This window comes from Hypomesus transpacificus, chromosome 22 (genome assembly GCF_021917145.1).
Source record: "Hypomesus transpacificus isolate Combined female chromosome 22, fHypTra1, whole genome shotgun sequence".
Taxonomy (NCBI): Eukaryota; Metazoa; Chordata; class Actinopteri; order Osmeriformes; family Osmeridae; genus Hypomesus; species Hypomesus transpacificus.
Genome location: NC_061081.1, coordinates 2,391,913 through 2,412,848, shown reverse-complemented (window position 1 = coordinate 2,412,848; position 20,936 = coordinate 2,391,913). Strand labels below are relative to the sequence as shown.

The 20,936-nt window shown below is 46.1% G+C and overlaps 3 protein-coding genes across 4 annotated transcripts in view; 2 read left to right on the top strand and 1 right to left on the bottom strand.

Annotated features, from left to right (window-relative positions):
* The window catches only part of LOC124484799 (zinc finger protein 271-like), a 32,464-nt gene extending 23,333 nt beyond the window's left edge, over window positions 1-9,131 (top strand). Inside the window, exons 1-2 of the mRNA XM_047045902.1 lie at window positions 1,498-2,006; window positions 7,127-9,131. Of these exons, the coding sequence (XP_046901858.1) occupies window positions 7,342-8,790 (1,449 nt within the window). The 5' untranslated portion in view covers window positions 1,498-2,006; window positions 7,127-7,341 and the 3' untranslated portion in view covers window positions 8,791-9,131. Of the gene's footprint in view, window positions 2,007-7,126 lie in introns of the transcript that reaches the window.
* Window positions 9,132-9,272: 141 nt separating this feature from the next.
* On the bottom strand, window positions 9,273-11,205 carry LOC124484336 (beta-1,3-galactosyltransferase 9). The gene is made up of 2 exons (XM_047045221.1): window positions 11,200-11,205; window positions 9,273-11,050 (listed from the first exon to the last, which is right to left on the bottom strand). The coding sequence occupies exons 1-2, from the start codon at window positions 11,203-11,205 to the stop codon at window positions 9,836-9,838; spliced, it is 1,221 nt and encodes a 406-aa protein (XP_046901177.1). The 3' UTR covers window positions 9,273-9,835.
* A 3,359-nt stretch (window positions 11,206-14,564) lies between these two features.
* Window positions 14,565-20,439, top strand: si:ch73-29c22.1 (kelch-like protein 20). 2 transcript variants are annotated; one of them, XM_047045906.1, is made up of 8 exons: window positions 14,565-15,054; window positions 15,309-15,487; window positions 16,302-16,485; window positions 18,203-18,346; window positions 18,490-18,623; window positions 19,652-19,863; window positions 19,970-20,076; window positions 20,222-20,439. In XM_047045906.1, exons 1-8 carry the CDS (start codon window positions 15,032-15,034, stop codon window positions 20,283-20,285), a joined length of 1,047 nt encoding a protein of 348 aa, XP_046901862.1. In that variant the 5' UTR covers window positions 14,565-15,031; the 3' UTR covers window positions 20,286-20,439. The 2 variants fall into 2 exon arrangements, with proteins under 2 accessions (XP_046901862.1, XP_046901861.1); XM_047045905.1 differs by having other exon boundaries at window positions 15,279-15,487.
* Window positions 20,440-20,936: the final 497 nt, after the last annotated feature.

Genomic DNA, 20,936 nt, shown 5'->3' with positions numbered 1-20,936 from the left:
CCACCCCTCGCCCCTCGGCTTGAAGCAACGGCCCCGATGGATGTAGGTGGTATTGCATTTACGGTTAGGTTTCCGACTCTTCAGGTCGTTTTTATTCTATTAACTCCAGTCAACATTTACAAAACTATCTCCCCCAATAATTTTTGTTTGATTCTCGAACCTGGCTCATACTACTAGCTTTTTCATAGAATCATTTTACCCGATTTTTGCTAAGTTTGAAACCAATCCGAAATGGGTAAACTAGCAACCCATTTATTTGCTTAGTCAATGAAAGTTGCCTGCAAATGTGCTCGCGGATACTAACAGGGCACGAGCACAAAAGTTCACATTGGCCGATAGCCGATTTACATGAGCTCTGGAGCTAGGGAAAAAAAAGAGCCACATAGTTTAAAGCTAGACCGGAAAACACAGAAGTGGAAAGAGGGTCCGGTCTCGCGCTCTCGCTTGCCCCACTGCGCCACTGAGCACTTTTCATAGAAATGAATGGGGACGCCATCTTGGAAGACAAAAGTAGCTTACTCTAGTTATATTAACTCTATGAGTGGGACCTATTTTTCCAGCCCGGCAGTGTAATGGCCAAAGCCAGCCCATCCCGCACCAGGGGCCGAGCGATACGTTGAACAATCGGGCTTAACCCAAACCTAGAACCTAGTCAAGGTTTTGATGGGAGGTAAATTTGTAACTTCACATGAATGCGAGTGCGCATAGGGCGCAAGCGCAGTTTTTGGCATTAATTTCTTTGCAAAATCGTTTTTGAGCTTTCTGTAGGCTAATATAAACATTTCGTTGGACTCATATTGTAATATTTTTCGGAAATTACAACCCAAATTTGTACCTGAAAGATTCAGGGCTTCGGAGAAAATGTATTTTTCCCACCTTTGCAGGAACCTATATTTATGAAGTGACAAATCTTTCTTTTTTAACTGGCTTTTAACCGTGAATTCTCCCGATGGCCACTCCGGGCCTGAATACTATTAATAAATGAGCAATATTTTTGGGGGTGCTATGGGGGTGCTTTGGTTTTTCTTGGGGGTGCTGAAGCACCTGCTAGCCCCTCCCTAGCGCCGCCCATGCTTTTAGCTAATTCCACATCTTAATATTAACGAACCTTGTGGTTGAACGGAAATGAGACAGTTTGAGACGATAAACTCAGTATACAGTGGTTACATATTCATATATAGGTTATATATAACGTTCTGTAATTGTCTCAAACTGTCTCATTACATTTACATGTATTCATTTAGCAGACGCTTTTATCCAAAGCGACTTCCAAGAGAGAGCATAAAAGTGCATAGGTCACTGATAATAACAACAAAATAGCCCCAAAACATTGCGAGTAGCCAAAACATGAAGCACATATTGTGAACAATCAAAATAAGTGCCAAAGTGAAGAACCATAAGAGCATGTAGTTAAACAAGTTACAATTAAACAACATTAAGTGCAAGTGTAGGCTACCTGTGGAAAAACAAGCAACATTAAAAACAATATATCACAGCAAGTACAAAAATGTAACTCAGTTACCACTAACCACAAGAGCAACAAGTCTCCAGAGTCATTGTTATCCTTGAGGAAACTCACAAATATCACTTTTCTATATTTGATTGGCTTAGAGATGGTTTTGGGAGCGGTGATCCCGCCTCCTTCTACAAGACACTTTTTTTTTACAAGTTACAAATCTTTTCTACAAGTATACAGATATTCTTCCACAGAGCTCCATGTCCTGGCACTTATTTCACGCCACTGTCTCACGCATTCAAAACCTTTGTGGCTCTGCCGCCTCATTTTATACCCCGACACGTCAGAGTCTTTAGGCAAGTACCAGACAGGTTTCGTTCAAGGTCACAAAACGTTTCGAAACACTGACACGTGACCGGGAGTGTTTTTAAAACCCGTCTCGAAACGTTGTTCCATACAGTGAGTGTTGAATGTGTCGGAATAGTATCGACACCTTTGTACCGAGCAGCCCATCACTACTTACAGTTGCTTTCATCAAGTTTAGTCGCAGGTAAAGTACTTAACTAGTTATATGTCATTAAAATTATATAAATTCGTCAGTTGGGAAGTGAATGTCGCATTGTCAGCTTAGATTAAGTTAACCAGTCGACGGTGCTAACGCTAGCTGCTGTAACAAAGTTAATTGCCAGTGTTACCACTGTAGCTGCAGAGTTGCTACTGTATCTAATTATTTAGCTAAAATGGCTGTTCACAATACATGAGTTAACTGTAGCTAGTACCGTGCCGGTGTTGGACAGACGTCTCACTCCCCCGCAGAATCCCACTCCCCTACGCGTGAACGCGCACTGCCTTCCTAGCGTATTGCTAGTTGTAGTTTGGAGCTGCACTTGAAAAACGATGTTGATGTCGATGTTAATGGAAGCAAATCGTAACCACAGGGTTAGGGTTAAGGTTCAATCAATTTCCCGGCACATTTGCAATGTATCTTTACGTTAGATTGTGAATTATGGCTACTTTTATATATATTTTATTCTAAATCCCCTTAGTATTAGCTAGACTTTGCTCATTTTGTATAGTTAGTCTACATATTTAAGTTTTAAGATTCCTATTTGTTTAATGTATGCACCTTCCGCCAAAGTAAATTCCTTGTCTGCAAACTTTCATGGCGAATAAAACCAGAGAATGTCTAATAAAGGGAGAACTCCCACTCTCGGGAAACCTCCGGGTTCTGAACTGGTGGCAATTCCACTCAAGTTCCGTATGAGGGCGCTAACGGTCGAGTGCAGAATGAATGGAGGTCTATAATGGAGCTGTTTCTTCCAACTGTTTCTCCCATAGAGTTAATATAACTAGAGTAAGCTACTTTTGTCTTCTAAGATGGCGTCCCCATTCATTTCTATGAAAAGTGCTCAGTGGCGCAGTGAGGCAAGCGAGAGCGCGAGACCGGGCGCGGCCATATTTCCACTTCCGTGTCTTCCGGTCTAGCTTTAAACAGTGGCTCTTTTTTTCCCTAGCTCCGAGACCTCGTGCACGCTTGCAACTAGCTGTACACGTCATACTTAGTCGCGAGCATAGATTTATATGGTTCCGAGCGTGTGAGCTAAGGCAGAATCTATGGGCAGAAAGTCCGATAAGAATCAGAGACATGATGCAAACTTAACGGAAATGTATTCTGTCACTGTAGTATTCCTTCTACTTGTTTTTTTAGAAATAGGCTATAGGGCTAAATTTAGGGCTGATCTAGATGGAACTCATCACGTATGTTGCTTTTTTTCTTCGTGATATGAGTATGATTTCCAATGCATTGTATCGGATGAAATAAACTGTTAACATGAACAGCTCGGTTGTTGTTCTCGCCAAGCAAAGAAAGCTTAATAGTTATTTAGGTAACTGAAATCTTCCATAATGCAGACTTACCATAGCTTACTGTCAACTTTATATTCAAAGAAATGCCACGAAATTCACACTGCCTTCAATTTATCATCAGTGTAGAAATGTGGCCTGTGTTTTATATGTTCAACCTAGAAAACCAAACGTCTATTAATGGATATAACGTGATCTAACAAGACAAGTCTATGTCAAGTCTTTCAATACAAGTCTATGGCTCATTCAGCTCAATGTAAATCGGCTATCGGCCAATGTGAACTTTGGTGCTCGTGCCCTGTTAGTATCCGCGAGCACATTTGCAGGCAACTTTTATTGACGTAAGCAAATAAATGGGGTGCTAGTTTACCCATTTCGGATTGGTCTCAAACTTATCAAAAATCTGGAAAAAGTATTCAATGAAAAAGCTAGTAGTATGAGCCAGGTTCGAGAATCGAACAAAAATTCTTGGGGGAGATAGTTTTGTAAATGTTGACTGGAGTTAATAAAAACGACCGGAAGAGTCGGAAACCTAACCGTAATGCAATACCACCTACATCCACCGGGGTCGTTGCTTCAAGCCGAGGGGCGTGGGATGGGGGCTTGGTTTCTCCAGCAACCAATGGGTACTGAACTACTTCCACTTTCCGGTTTTGTGTTTTCTGTTCAGCGTCTAACCTCTACTAGCGTACCATGATATTGACAGGGGAGGCAACATTACATTGATTAGAATAAGTTGTGTTTAATTAAATGTTGTTAACATGAGCTCAGGTTACACTTGTGCCCTTGTCGGTTGCCATAACAATTCAAGAAAATTGAAGATTTTCGTCGGAAACGTCTTGCTTCGAACTTCAACAACTTCGAAGAAATTGTCAGTGTCCATCGCCCGCTTTGCACTCCATGCCAAGGAATAAGGAACGCAAAACAGCGTTGCTTGCAGCTTTGAAACTAAAACACCCGCCAAAGAAAGTGTATGTTTGCTCTTTCCATTTCTTAAAAAAAAAGCCAACCGAACTGTATCCTGATCCGGAGCTTTATCTGGGCTATGCAATAATGGCTACACTATCAATATTGTAGGTGGATAAATAAAGACAGTAAGCATGAACATATTAAATTACAAGTGTAAAAGTACATTTTGTCAAGTGCTGTGCATATGTCGTATTATATTTTTACCTTCCACAGAATAGCTGCTGCATGGCTACATGACTTCCCTAACCCGGCTGCCGACTGTCTCAATGTATTGTAGCTAATGTAATGTTACTTGCTTAACTACATGCTCTTATGGTTCTTCCCTTTGGCACTTATTTTGTTTGCTCACAATATGTGCTTCATGTTTTGGGTACCCGCAATGTTGTTGGGGCTATCTTGTTGTTATTATCAGTGACCAATGCACTTTGTAAAGCTCTCTCTTGGAAGTCGCTTTGGATGAAAGCGTCTGCTAAATGAGTAACCTAAATGTCAATGAATCCAGTTTCCCTCAGCGTTACCCATGCTGTATGTTTAGCTTTATTGACACTGACTGGGCTCTACTGCTGCCTTAAAAAATATAAAGCTGCTGTGTTTCTTCAACAATACTGTAGGCTACCTATTTTGTTACTATGCAAGTATAGTCAGTATATGCTTCTGTGCTTGTGTAATTACGCAACTCTTCGCCATCAACACCTTCAGAAAATAAAAGGTAATTAACAACGTCGATGTAGCTAACATTGGGTCATTGCTTCATGTCATCTAGCCATGTCTAGAGACCATCCGTCAGACGGGATGGAAGAGGGACTGTTACGGTACTGTCGTCACGACTTGTTAAAACATGTGTATCCACCTCCGTTGTTTGTCCATTTGTGATTCATTCATAGCCTGGCTGCCAGCCCAACTTCTCCCCGCCCCCAAAAAAATTTGGTCGGGAAATTGGGTCTGGAGGGTCTCGTATTGGGGACCAACTAAAGAAAAACAGAATCTGGGCGAACCAATGAAATTGCCAGGGCGGGCTTTATACGATGATGGACAGATGATCAACAGGAACGAATCACCCACGTCACAAAAGAGCGCTTAAGTTGAATTCGTTTTGAACAAACATGGCTACCGCTGGAGATCTGGGATGTTATGATTCTGCCATCGAGTCTGTTTTAGAAGACATCGACAGCGCATTAGATTTGAAAGAGGAACAGAGAGACGCAATGAAGGCATTTGTCGATGGAAAATATGTTTTTGCCGTCCTTCCTACGGGATTTGGTAAAAGTTTAATTTATCAGCTGGCCCCGATGGTCACGAAGAAGATGGGACACAATGAAAACCCAGTGGCCATTGTGGTTTCTCCTTTTCTTTTGTGGAGTTGTAATCCTAAACGGAGAACTTGTTCGTATATGCATTGCCCTTTATTGTTTCGCTCAAAAAGGTTGACCGTGTGAACAAGTACTCCCCCTACCCTTAAATTAATTTTACAACACCGGCAAAAATCGTTTGTATTCATTCTTCAAGCATACTTCAAGTCTGCTTGTAGTTTAGTTCTGTTGACAACAACTATGCGGCGCTTAACATAGTTCACATACTCTGTTGCTCTGATTGGTTGTAGATCTATCCAATTGAGCGAAGAGGCATTCGTTTTCCAGGCTCGTTTGAAACACGCCCCGTAGTCAAAGCCCAACGGAGAGTTCTCAGACTCATATTCTGACTAGAATTATGAGTATGACAACGTCAGGCTACTTCATCCATGGAGAAACACCGTCTTTTACAGTAAACAAGATGGCAATCTACGGTCTAACAAACGTACACAAGCTTCGAACCGGAAAACGAAAACCGGCTTCCGGTTGAAACCCGCTATGAATCATGGGTAAATTTGCTAAACAGGAAAAAGGTGGATACCCCTCAAAATCCACTTTTCTCAGGATATAATTTTTTGTCTAGTAATTTGAATTCTGAATTTGAAAAGGAGAGTAAAAAAAAATACACACCGCTGGATGTTAGATTTTTTAAAAGTCGCCTTTCTGTTCTAAAAAGCCTTTGAAAATGTCATCCACGTCATACATATCGTACGACCAGAGCTACTGCTTGACGGCAAGCTCTGGTTACTTCCACCTTTCTCTCGAGGAATCGACAACACAGCTGGCAGGTTAAGCTCTCCCTGTCAATACACATGCTAGAAAGAGTTTTGGCTTGCTAATGTTGTTGCTAATGTTGCTAATGCTCTGGACATTCTGGTTCTGCTTCAGATGCCATCAAGCAGATGCCATCAAGCGGGATCTCTGGTCGTAGTCAGTCCTTCACTAACCAATCAGCATTCGTTAGCAGAATGCTAGCGTGTTATGGGCAACAACGACTTACCCTGTAAGAAATCAAAAGGACATAAGTACTCGTTCATTCAACTTTTGACCTGTAATCCATGTTGAACATGCAAAAACGACAATCAAATCTGAGATTTATCAACGACAATCAGGCGAAAGAGACAAATGTAGCCGTTTAGCTCCATAGACTCCCATTCATTTTGCACTCGACCGCGATCACTCCCAGAGGAACTCTGGTAAAACTGCAACAAAATTCGGTACAATGGGGTTTAATAGGGAGTGGCAAGGCTCTCCTTAACCTACAATATTATTGACCGTAACTCCATTTGTATAGTAGAAGACTGATATAGAAGACCATTGATTTTAATGTCAATAGTACATTAGTCTCTCTTCCATTACTACCTCTAACAACCATTAAACCCACAGACCAGGATTGAAACCTGTTAATCCCTTCCCTTACCAAAGCTTGTCATTTTAAAACTATGATGTTTGTACAAAAATAAAAATAAATTCCCTCTCTCTTTTCCAGGACCAGGATAGTCGTCCCAGACTCTGGTGTTTTCCTGCTCCCAGTGTCCTCTCTCCTTCACTGCCCAGATCTACCCCGACAAGCACATCAAGAGGTGCCACCATGACCTGTACGTCTCTCTGCTGAGGAGTGGAGAGATCAGACCAGAGACTCTGTCCTCTCGACCACGCCCCAACACCACTTCTTCCCTCCCCCCAGTCCCCGCCGAAGGGAGCATGGACACGGAAAAGGCCAGACATCACAACTGTGACCAGTGTGGGAAGAGCTTAGGACACTTAGAGACACACCAGCGTGTTCACTCAGGAGAGAAGCCATACCACTGTGACCAGTGTGGGAAGACCTTCAGTTGGTCAGGAGTCTTAAAGAGACATCAGCGTGTTCACTCAGGAGAGAAGCCGTACCACTGTGACCAGTGTGGGAAGAGCTTCAGTCGGTCAGTAGTCTTAAAGACACACCAGCGTGTTCACTCAGGAGAGAAGCCGTACCACGGTGACCAGTGTGGGAAGGGCTTCAGTCAGTCAGGAGACTTAAAGATACACCAGCGTGTTCACTCAGGAGAGAAGCCGTACCACTGTGACCAGTGTGGGAAGAGCTTCAGTCGGTCAGGAAACTTAGAGATACACCAGCGTGTTCACTCAGGAGAGAAGCCGTACTCCTGTGACCAGTGTGGGAAGAGCTTTAGTTGCTCAGGAGTCTTAAAGAGACACCAGCGTGTTCACTCAGGAGAGAAGCCGTACCACTGTGACCAGTGTGGGAAGAGCTTTAGTTGGTTAGGAGTCTTAAAGAGACATCAGCATGTTCACTCAGGAGAGAAGCCGTACCACTGTGACCAGTGTGGGAAGAGCTTTAGTTGGTTAGGAGACTTAAAGATACACCAGCGTGTTCACTCAGGAGAGAAGCCGTACCACTGTGACCAGTGTGGGAAGAGCTTCAGTCGGTCAGGAGACTTAGAAAGACACCAGCATGTTCACTCAGGAGAGAAGCCGTACTCCTGTGACCAGTGTGGGAAGAGCTACAGTTGCTCAGGAGTCTTAAAGAGACACCAGCGTGTTCACTCAAGAGAGAAGCCGTACCACTGTGACCAGTGTGGGAAGAGCTTTAGTCGGTCAGGAAACTTAGAGATACACCAGCGTCTTCACTCTGGAGAGAAGCCGTACCACTGTGACCAGTGTGGAAAGAGCTTCAATTGGTCAGGAGACTTAAAGAGACACCAGCGTGTTCACTCTGGAGAGAAGCCGTACCACTGTGACCAGTGTGGGGAGAGCTTCAGGAAATCAGTAAACTTACAGATACACCAGCGTGTTCACTCAGGAGAGAAGCCGTACCACTGTGACCAGTGTGGGAAGAGCTTTAGTTGGTCAGGAGTCTTAAAGAGACACCAGCGTGTTCACTCAGGAGAGAAGCCGTACCACTGTGACCATTGTGGGAAGAGCTTTAATCGGTCAGGAAACTTAAAAACACACCAGCGTGTTCACTCAGGAGAGAAGCCGTACCACTGTGATCAGTGTGGGAAGAGCTTCAGTCAGTCAGTAATCTTAGAGAGACACCAGCGTGTTCACTCAGGAGAGAAGCCGTACCACTGTGACCAGTGTGGGAAGAGCTTCAGTTGGCCAGGAGTCTTAAAGAGACACCAATGTTTTCACTCAGGAGAGACCAATTTATAGGAACATAAGAAATGAGTGTATTTGTATTCATCATTTAAAGTATAATTGTACATAAGATATTTAATTTCTACTGAGAATGTCTATTGTATATAAATGTCAACATAAAATACAGGCTATGTGAGATTGTTTTATTATTTATTATATAATTGTATAATAATAATTAATTTTACATAAACTGAAATAACATTCTATGTTATGTGATGTAGACAATACTTAAAAATATCTGTTCATGTCTGACCTATACTGTGAGCATAATGTTATTTTACCTCAAGCCTCATTTCATCAGGATGGGAGAAATGATGGATCATAGAAGCACCAGAAAAATATTCATGCTTTAATTAAAAACTGTTGATTACATTATGAGAACAGTCACACTTCCCTCCACAATTAAACACAGTAATAATTATTAAAGCTGTTTCTCCGCCACTTCCCAGAAATGCTGTTATGCTTGAATACTGTAATATTCTAAAGAAGAGGGGGGGTTGGTATTGGACCTCAGGGACCCATTTTTTTTTACCGCAGAACGGATACAGAGCAGGGATCTGGTCCAGAGGTCAGGAGGTTCTGGTGCTGGCCCAGAAAACACAAAGCAATGCAAGAACCCACAGAGCAAAGAAGGCTTTATTAGATATGATATAATCACTCTCAGCCACGTTCATATTACAGAGCAGAATTTATAGTTCAATGTCGTCCCTTTATGATGTAAATGTGTAAGAAGCCAGCGGGGGGAGCCGCACTCCTGTCAACAATGAAACTTGATACTATAGGAAGGCATCGCTCCTCACTTCAGCAGTCTGGTTCCACTGGTCACTCCTGCCTTCTAGAATATCTACTGTCTGTTTGTCTGGCCCCCTGCCATGAGTCTGCTCCAGTCAGCATTCCACGTCACTCACCCTGCCTGACAAGAACGACGACACACAAAACGTTCTCCACTTGGACTCACACATAAACACAGCACAACTGTGGGCACAAGGCCTTAGAACAGACACATTCACTTCAATCACTTTGTGTGCCCATATATTCCCACATACACCCCAAAAAAGACTTAAAATCCATTCGAGTTGTTGACCGCCTGCCGCTGGGAGCTCGAGGAGAGTTTGTCCAAGTAGGTGAGGGCCTTGCAGGCCACCAGGCCATAGTAGGTCTCCAGGAGGGAGCAACCATCATCCTCCTGCCCCACACCTCCCCACACCCGCCCCAGCTCCTCCGCCCCCACCCCTGCCGAGCTGAACAGCCAACGGTAGCAGCAGGCGTTGTAGCGGACGTGCTTGTCCCCCGAGAACCTGGCGCTGTGGACGGGCACCACTCCAGCCTTCTGGGCGCACAGGCCCACGAACACATCAGACGGTACCGGGGATCGGACGATGGAAGAGGCCACGTACACCTTCCTGACCACGTCCTGGGAGAGGACGAAAGCGGCGCCAGAGCAGTAGTCGGGGAGGTAACGTCTGGGGTAGAGGGCAGGGGATAAGTAGCTGGGGCTGGAGGGGTCTCGGTTCGGGGGGTCTTTGTGGATCACCCTCCCCAGGTACAAGTCCTCCGGGTGCCTGCGCAGCCCCAGCAAGTACCCACCAACGGCGGGCAGGTTGATAAACACGACCTCCTCAGCCAGTAGCAGAAACCGGGCCATGGGGCAGAAAGCCATGACCCAGCGCAGCACCAAGACGGTCCGCTCAGTCTGGCTGCGCAAAGAGTTTGTCATGGTCACGTGACCCTGGACCAGGTCACCGTGGCGGCCCGACTCCCTCAGGACGGCCTCCTGGTTGGCCGACGAGGGGGAGGAGCCTAGGAAGAACAGCGTCCGCACGGGGAAACCCTGTACGTGTGATAGGTTGGCCCAGGTGGCACGCACCGCATCCCGCTGGCTGACGTTGCCGGGGTAACTGAAGACAAACGTGAGGAGGAAAAGGTCGGAGTTGAGGCAGGCCTTGGGGTTGCTGATGGGGTAAGACTGGGACACGTTGTCCTGGGAGCCACTCAGGTCCAGTTTCCTGGCCCGCTCTCTAATGTCCAGGACCATGCTGTCGGTGTATACACCCGGGGTGGGCTGGAGGAGGTACTCCTCAACAAAGTCTGCCCCAAACAGCAGAGCGTGGAACAGCACAACGTTGAAGAGCAAAAAACACCACTGATGGGTCCGCAACCTACACAGAGAGAACTGGAGAGGATTGAGAGAATGAAAAAATAGAAGAAAAAAAAGAAAAACCAATGGGTGCCAGAACAAGAGAAAGGTTATCAGAAAGACACACGAAAACCTAAACTAAAAACTACAATTCAGTTTCAAAAACTGAACAAGAATGATCTTACAATCATACAAGTTATACAGGATTTCAGACACTCTGACAGACCGAACACAGAGTCAAGCCATTCCTAATGCTACAGGGGACCAGCTAGGAACAGCTAGCTTACCTGCATGATACCTGCAAACCACCTGTTCCTGTGCTCCTGAACCTGCTGTGTGGATCTTCACGGCTGACCAGAAGCACCGGAACCCTCCAGCCAAAGAACACGCAGATGTCTCTGTGGCCACGTCAACAACCGCAGCAGGCTGGCACAATGCTCCCACCTCCAAGTAACTGACCCCCCGGGTAACTGTATCCACCTCTCTCACCCAGCTCAGGTAGCATTCTCCAGGAGAGCGTCCTCCATCATGCATACTTTAAGAGGGCCTCATCCCTCAACACAGAGGGACATCCCAGGCAAGAAAACAAGCATGTCAACTGACTCTTACTTTGGGACGTTCTGTCACCATGAGACTTCACTTAGGAAGAGCACAGGTATTCCATACAGATCTTTTGGCACGGGTATATTGAGAATGAATCCCAGTGTCCTCCTGTGAAGGGCCCCCGAGCTATCTGTGCTGTTTGTCTTTCAGAAGGGAACACACTAACTCACCCTCAGCTTGTCAGCACTTGCATACACACAGGCTGACTCACATAAGTACACACACATTCTGTGTTGCAAACTGATTCCACAAGTTGACGAATCATCCCTGCTACATTGTGTGCGTGTGGTTGTGTGTGTGGAACACAAAAGGCATTCACTGAATGTACCTGAATACTTCTCTTGGTTTGTCTGCTTGGGGCTTCTGGAGATGGCAGACATGCACTGGATGCATCTGAGTGTGTGGGTGACACGTGTGTGTGTGTGTGTGTGCGTGCGTGCGTGTGTGTGTGTGCTGACAAAGCACATGTCCATAACCTCCTCTACCAGAGGTCAGAAGAGCTCTGCAGTGAGACTTCTGAGCACTCCTGTAGCAAAAGAACACACACACACACACAGCACAAAGAAACACAGCACCAAGGGGTACAGTAGAAGACAGTCCACAAAGGACCACTGGAAATTAGTCGAACCCTCAGGATCAACATCACTATGCCCTCAAAGGCGTAAGTACAGACACCAGCTTCTATTTTCCATTCTAACTGATTTATTTCTAAGCATTTCTGACATTTTTGCTTTCAATATTTGTGACTGCTCATAATTTGGTCGACTTCACGCGTTTTAGAAGGCATTCAGTCTTTGGTAGAGGATGATGATGGATTTGGAATATTGGAAGAGGCTGGTCGAAGTTGATGATTTTCCGCATAACGTTCTGCCGTTACCTTGACTGATTTCAAATGCATGTTTGGTATGGAAATTGAATTCCTGTTCAGTTCACAAAAGTTTGTTGGCACCTTGTTTACTGACTCACTGTTAGAAAATTCCGTCCTCCTGCCGTACAGAACTGAAAGCTTTTATGTGCCGTTTCTGGTTTAAGCAGTCAGAAAAAGCTGTTTTTTTGTGTCGTGGGAGACTCGAACCGGGAATAGGCGCGAGGGGGTGGAAGGATCTGGCTTCGCAGTGACACCCGTACGATGGTCGGGGATGTTAGTGACTCGAGATTGATTTGTTGTTCTCTGCTCTCCATGAGGGTGTGTGTCCCTCCACCGTCACCATAGTGATACAAGGACATAATGAGTTAACCCCTACACAGCTTTAACTCATGCTGTCCCCGTGTCCCCTAGTGTTCTCTATTTCCAAGGTCTGTTCGACTCCCTGTCCTGCTCTAATATGATCTCTACTTCCTCCGTTCTGTTAATGAATGATCATTACTGTAGGATAGGTAACTATCAATTATTAATAACTCAGGGTGCAGATAAGCTATATGGGACTCCATGCTTTCCCTGTCATGTGAAAGATTCCGCAGGGGGGCTTTTACACCGTACAAGATCATCTCCCTACAAACACTCACACACACAAACACACACGCACACACACACACACACACAGGTGTTGTGTTTCCTCTGGTATGTGGTGACGGTCTCTCTGGAACAAGTGTCTTTTTTAGGAAGAGGGGGATATATTTTTTAGAGCTTCATGATGTGCTTGTCCTTCACCAAAGGTGGCCTGCATGCCTGTGTGTGTGTGTGTGTTTGTGTGTGTGTGTGTGTGCGTGTGTCAGAATGTGCATCTGCATCTTTCTATCCCCTTCTGCTCCTGTGGTTTTTTCTCCTGGAGGGATCTTGTCATCAGGCATGTCAGTTGTGTTTCTACCTCTCCCAGGCAGAAACGGCAGTCGAAGGCATTGAGAGTGGAATGACAGCAGTGTGTGTATGTGTGTGTGTGTGTGTATGTGGGGGGGGGGGGTATAAACCCTATAAATTAGCTTGAAAAGTGGAGAGGACGTTTCCAGATCGAGTTACCAGTCTGTCTCTGGGAACCAGATAGATTGAAGATTCCAATAGCATGCTGAACTGTGACTAACACTGGAAACGTTTGGTAACACCGATACTAATAAAAACTGCGCAATTAAAAACTCGCTGGCACTGTATTTGGAGAGTCAATATGTGGATGATCTGTCTATGATGTTCAAATGGCAAATGACTATCCACAAAGCCTACCTTTAAGCCTAAACCTAAGTCCAGCCAGTGGTTGAGTATCAGCTAAGCTGTAGTTGACATGCTGTTAATCGTTTCTTGATGGTATGACCATCTGCAGTCAGCCTGAAGAGGACTCTCTAAATAAAAGTGTAACAACAGATTAACTGTATTCACCCTGATCTTCTACTCTGCTGAACCCGACCACTCACTCCCATCTCTTAGTTTAAACCAAAGGCCTGCAGGCTCCTTTTGGAGTGGATTCCTCTCCACATCTCATCACATCCCAGGACTGGTTGAAACGGCCTGTATTTAACATGAGCAATGTCCAACATGTACTCGGTAAACTGTTGATGAAGACAGAGGAGCATATCACAATCAGTTAGTATCCAACTGATAACAATGTTAATTCAAACCGAGGGAGTTTTCAAGGTGGATACTTGGTCTGCATGTTCTGTGGATCTCTGTGTATTCTGCTAAGCCATGACTAAACACTCTCTCTCACCTGGTTCACTATGGGGTTTGTGCGGTCTCTTTCATTACCTTGGAAACCTGAGAAATACTGCAAATTAAGTTTGTTTGCTATTGACTAGTTCCGTAAAAATTCAGCAGTCCTTGTGTTCGTGGGTGTGTGGATGTGTGTGTGTTTGTGAGTGTGTGTGTGCGTGTTTTGTCCGGGTGTGTGTATCCTCCACATCTTCACATCAGATTTGCAGATTTTACAGAAAACTGAAACCTAGAATTCAAATCTCTCTCCTCCTTCTCTCTCTCGTTCTGGCCAGTTGCCTGTAGATCTCTTGTCAGCTGGGAATGCACACCGAGGAGACCAGCTCTGTTCACTAGCCTGTAAAAATTCACACGCCGATATACTGAGCGTGAGTCAGAATAGAGGGACTCGGCCTCTGAGGCTGGACACACACACACGCACACACACACATACACATACTGAATTACAGAAAATGTAGCAGACGTGTTTGCGGTTTTCAAGGGGAAACATGGCAATATGCAAAGCAGACACATTTGCAGGTAGAAAGGGAACTTGATCCAATTCTGAGACTCTGGAGGTGTAGAGAACACACTGTCAGTGTCTGCTGCTTGTCACCAGATCTGCTCATGTGAAACGACATTCCGTATAAGGACTAAAGAACTTTGATACCAACATGGGTATTCGACAGGGTGTGTTTGTAAGGAATGTGTCTGTGGAATATGTGTGTTGTGTGTGTGTCTGGAGAGGGTGTGTAGCATGTGTGACTAAGGGGATGTGTATGGGAGTGTGTGAGTGCGTTGCAAGGAATTTGTGTGGGGTTCCGAGGTGTGTGTGATGGGTGGGGTGTAGACCCAAGGCTCTCGGGCCCTCAGTGTCTCTGAGTCCGGAGAGTAGGAGGATGGGGGTGTACAATGAGCAAGGGTAAATTCGACTAACACAACTCTTTCAGAATGCCTGTCTTATCTCGTATCATCTTTTATGAAATAATACATTTTTTCTATAGTGTTATACTTTCAAGCAACAGTTGACTGAAAACATGTTCCACTATTACCATCCAGTATTACATGTATTTTAGTGTTCTGTTTGTGTTGACAGTCTACATAGCACATGAATGTTGTATTGTTTCCTTCTTTCATATTTTACAGAGCACTGGTCTATTGTCTTCTCCATTACAGCGAGGGTCTGGGAGAGTCAGAAGCGTTGGCCACGCCGCCGAAAAGCGAACAATATTCCGGAGGCGTTGCCACGACGCGCCAGGGTCGACCCAGCACCAACGGGCCTCTCGCCAACCGACAGAAACTCAGTAGACTCCCGTCCGTCCCCTCCGCCCAAGCCTCCGACACGGTTTACGTAGGTCAGTCCCTCCACGCCCTGGGGGGTGATGACACCCTTCTTGGTTACCTACAAGGCTTGTATAAAGAAGGACACATGGGATGCTCTCCATGAGTGCGCCTACACTGTGAGGCAGCCTGAGCAGCGGCTCTGTACAAGAGTGTCACCGTGCTCTGACCATCAGAGCCACGTCTGACTTCTCTGATGCTGGGTTCTTTATATCATCTTTAGTTTTGGCATTCGTTGCTTTTGATAATCTGTTGGATGTCATAGGTGTGTGTGTGTGTGCGTGTTAGGCTGATCGAGTTGTGTGACTCTCTCACCACAAGCTGTATGTTGGTGACAGCAGAGCACACAGGGTCCCTGTAAAAATGCCTGCAGACTTTATTAGAAAAGTGACATGACATGCAGGCAGCAGACGGCTGTCACTGTCTCCAACATCGCATGACAAAGCAGCTGTGAAAACACTATCCTGTGTGTGTGTGTGTGTGTGTGTGTATGTGTGTGGTGTGTTTTTAATGTACTTATGCGTATGTGGTGGGTGTTCAATGTGTGCGTGTGTTGGATGTGTGTGGGTGTGTGTGTGTGTGTATGTACATGTGTGTGTGTGTGTGTATGTACATGTGTGTGTGTGTGTGTACGTGTGTGTGTACGTGTGTGTGTGTGTGTGTATGTGTGTATGTGTGTGTGTGTATGTACATGTGTGTGGGTGTGTGTGTGTGTGTATGTACATGTGTGTGTGTGTGTATGTACATGTTTGTGTGTATGTACGTGTGTGTGTGTGTACGTGTGTATGTGTGTGTGTGTGTGTGTGTGTGTATGTGTGTGTGTTTCAGTGGGAGGCTGGAGCAGAGACGATCCCTCCTGCCCAGTGGAGCAGTTCTGCACCCAGCACAACGAGTGGAAGATGTCCGCCCCCATGATCCGTCACCGTGGCGACACTGGAGTGTGCTCACTGGAGGGGCTCATCTACACCGTGGGGGGGTACGATGACGTCACCTGCATGAGCAGTGTGGAAAGGTGAGAGTTTACTGAACTAATTATGACCATTCAAATTCCATAGTAGAACACTGGCATGAACTTTTACCCTACTCATCGGAAGTCATGTGACTCAGCACCTGCTTCCATATGGGTTGAAATCCTAAATTCTGATGACGTCAGGGAGACCCAGAATAGCCCCACCAGAGTCCAAGTCCGACAGACTAGGTCATGTCCTAGATCTAGATCATCTGCTCCAGAAAGTCAGGTCCAAAGCAATGTTATCTAGGAGTGATGGACCACTTCTGATGACTGCTGCATGCTGTTCACTCTCTTCTTTACTCACCCCCCCCTTCTTCTTTCACCACTCTCTCTCTCTCTTTCTCTCTCTCTCTCTTTCCTCTCTTACCTTAAAATACAAAAGTATCTTTTTTCACTTAGACAACACGACAGGGATACTCACCGGTTCAACGACGACCGCATGACAAGACATACACAGAGGGCCTGATGAGAACACAAGGGACAATAGCAGGGTGTGTGAACACAGGAGGTGCAGGGAGCCAGGAGAGAGACAAGACCAGGACCGGAAAACGCACACAAGGAGACACACATCACTAGGGCCAGGGAAAACCAGGAAAAACCCCAAACACACAAGGGCACGGCCGTGGCCGTTCCATTCTACCACTTTCTCACCTGTTCACTCCTTCTCCAGTCTACCCCCTCCAAAGTAAGCTACCCAGTGCCGGGTGATGACACCCAGGGACAGGCAGCTAACCCATCCAAACTGTGAGCAGAGGAACCGTCTGTCCTCAGTAGGCCAACACAGAGAGTCACAAGGACGGCTCGTTCCGGGTTTGGCGTGCCAGACGGGATCGGTTTTACAAGCCTGTTTGTGTGAGTGTGTACTATGTATGTGTTTGCGTGTACTGGGTATATGCACACTGTGCTTGTGAATTTGTGTGTATGTGTGACTGTGTCTACTGTTTATGTGGGTGCTTGGGTGTGTGTGTGTGTGTGTGTGTGTGTGTGTGTGTGTGTGTGTGTGTGTGTGTGTGTGTGTGTGTGTGTGTGTGTGTAAATGCTGCTTCAATCCTGCGCGGTATCTTGTGTGATAAAATTGCCTCCATCTAAAACAGCAGAGTATTTATTTGTTTTGGCCGTCAGATGGCCGTGTCCTTGATCTGCAGAGGAAAAAGTGTCCTCAACGGCATGGCTCTCCTTTTCAATAGAACATATCAGCTGTAGATAACACATGTATCTAATGTATTGTGTAATGTGTTATGTATTAATCACTCAGATATTCTGCATTGGAGGAGAATAAGAAGGAAGAAAGAAATGAGAAAGAGAGAGAGAGACCGGAAGGGGGGTGGGGGCTACTCTACCTAAATCAATGAATGACACATCACTTAGTGACGCACACAATGTTACCTAAGCAGCAGTACAGTCAGGTCTCCATGGTAAAAACTTCAGCTGAACTCCTTGTCAAACACGATATAGCCATACAGAAGCCTTACCTTTCATAACACATAACTCAGTATCTAAAACAAACAAATTCAACAAACCCAGAGAACCCTTCAAAGACATCTGTAGACCTTTTCAACTGACAGTTACAATCCAATTTTTCCTATCACCACCCCTCCATGCTGCCCCAAAATATCCTTCCGAACTCCATCCCTCTATGCTTCCCATGAATCATCTTTAATTCACACTGCCAGGCCCAATACCTACTTAACTCCACCCCTCCCTGCTGCCCCCTCAGGTACGACCCAGGGACCAACACCTGGAGCGGAGATGTGGCCCCCCTCAGTGCCCCCCGCAGAAGAGTGTGTCTGCTTGAGATGGACGGCTGTCTGATCGCCCTGGGGGGCCACGACGGGGTCGCCTGCGTCAACATAGTGGAGAGGTACACGTGCACGCATGCGCACGTCGCACACATATACCGACACACTCCCACGTGCACACAACACATCACAGTCCTAACACACAGACGCACACAAAACACTCACCAGGACGAAACGTGTCTGAATCGGTTTCTCCTGGGTTCAGATACGACCCGAAGAGGAACGCCTGGACCAAGCTTCCCCCCATGTCCCGTCGCAGGGCCGGGGCAGCCGCCGCCGTGCTGGGGGGCTGCCTCTACGTGGTGGGGGGCACAGATGGACAGATGCCCTTGGACTCAGGTACACACCCAGGTCCCACTGGAATCTCAGCAGATCTGGGGACACAATACCGTATTGTGCGGACATGAGGTCATCACATTAAGTTTGGTGTGAGGAATTTCCAGGGGTCGTTTACGTTGCATTAGTGACTATCACCCCGCCAAGAAAATAACATGCATTTTGAAGGGGTTACAACAGTATTCCAATTATTCCAGAAAACGTGGGTTCAAGTTCTGCAGTCTTGCTCCAGGAACTTTTAGCTACAGGCTATAGGGGAAGGTAAAGTTGTGTGAAAACTGACATGAGTGGGACGCTGGGACATGAACTTGTGATGTGTCCTGTGGAGACCCCAGTGGACCAGGTCACAAAGAGCAGGGGTCACCAGTGATGTCACTGCTGGGTGCCAAACGGCTGTAAGCTTACGCCACGTTTTACACACATCTGACACTACCATCGTAATTCACAGAAGTGCACACACACACACAGGCACACACACACAGGCACACACACGCAGCAGATGGCGTCTGCAGTGTTAAGGCCTCGTCGCAGACTGCTCTGAGGTATGTGGGGCCTGTGGCCAGTTGGCTCTGGGCTTTCTATTTCTGTGTCGGAGGTCAGAGTCTACAGGGCCCGTCACTCACCCTCAACGCACTCCTTCTTTGTCTCCCACTTCATTCATCTGTCAGCCGTCAGCCTGTGGGAGGGAGGGCTGGAGCAATGGGGGAGGAAGAATGGAAGAGGAAGGAATAAAGGGAGTTAGTGAACGTCATTAGCCCCTGAGCTCCAAACGCATGTTATTATACTGCTGACTGCATGTGAGGGAGGAAATTGGTACCAATCTACGTGGTCAGAAGGTCCTGTTACACTGGGCAGAGAAACAATAGACTTTGAATGGTCTTCGTTCTAAACATTTGATGTCCTGCCTTTTTTCACGACTACAGCTATACCTGTCCTCTGGAACAGCGTCAGCTGACATGGTAGGTCCTTGTTTAGACTAATGAGGATCCCTCATACACTAACACAACCCCTGACCCTTGACCCCCCCCCAGTGGAGCGCTACAGCCCATTGGACGGCTGCTGGGCCATGTGCCCGCCCATGCTGACGGCCAGAGAGAACCCGGGCTGTGCCGTGTTCCTGGACCGCCTGTATGTGGCCGGGGGGCGAGACGAGCTGCTGCTGGAGCTCAGCACTGTGGAGAAGTTTGACCCGGAAGCACACCGCTGGACCCCGGTCCGACCAATGAGGAGCAAGAGGCACCAGGTGGGAGGTTTCTGCAGGTTTCAATACTTTTGGAAATCACTCAAATGATGCATTGACTGAACCAATCCGCTGTTCCCTCATGTCTGTGTGTGTCTCTGTGTGCTAGGTCTCCTTGATGGTGTTTAATGGGATGCTGTTGGCTGTAGGTGGAACTGACGGTGTTACAGACCTCAAAACCATGGAGGCTTACGAGCATGAGACCAATTCATGGAGGTGAGTCACACACACACACACACATACACATACGTGTACGTGCCACAATATCTCATTTTTCGTTCATTTCATTCTGTGCTACATGTTAACTCTCTACTCCAGTTAACCAGATAACCAGATTATGTTCTCTACTATGTTTTTACAGACACTTTGGCAGCATGAAGTCCAAGCACCCTGGCGGTCATATTGCTCTGGTCAAACCCTTCTAGAATGTTCTACTTCCTGATTGCTGTTACCTGCATGTTAATGCCAGAATATTAATATCAATTTTATATACTGTAAACAAATAAACAAGGACAAACTGTTGATGTGAACCTGAATAAACATGTGCTATTGTTATGCTGTCACATGTAGAGAATGAGATGTATTTTTTCTCTTTGTGTTTGTGTACACTCGCTTGCCCTGAAATAATTTTCAAGGCTAGGAGCTAAATGTTTATGGGCGTACGAATAGCCAGCAGAGGGCGCTGGTATCCCTAATTCTTCCAAGACGCGCTTCATGTTGCTGTCTTTCTTGCTGTCATAAAGTGTAGTAAGCTATCGTCCTTACCACAACCAAACCTTTAGTGCCCGACGTTTGTGAGGTTCAAAGTCAGACGTATCTGTTATCTGCGAGGAGTTCCACTCAAAACAACTTGTCGCTAACATATTAACAAGAGAGTATGGAACACCTCAACATTTGATCCATGTGGTTGTAGCGCTGGTTGGCTGATAGTTGTCACTTGTGTGCGCGCCTGCACCACAATAATTAAAGACCGCAGGGTTGTACCACTACAGTACACATCCACCTATCTACCTACCTGAGAAGATGCGCAGAGGAAGCTGATAAGGTCCGGCCGACTTGAGAGAGAGGTTTGCTTA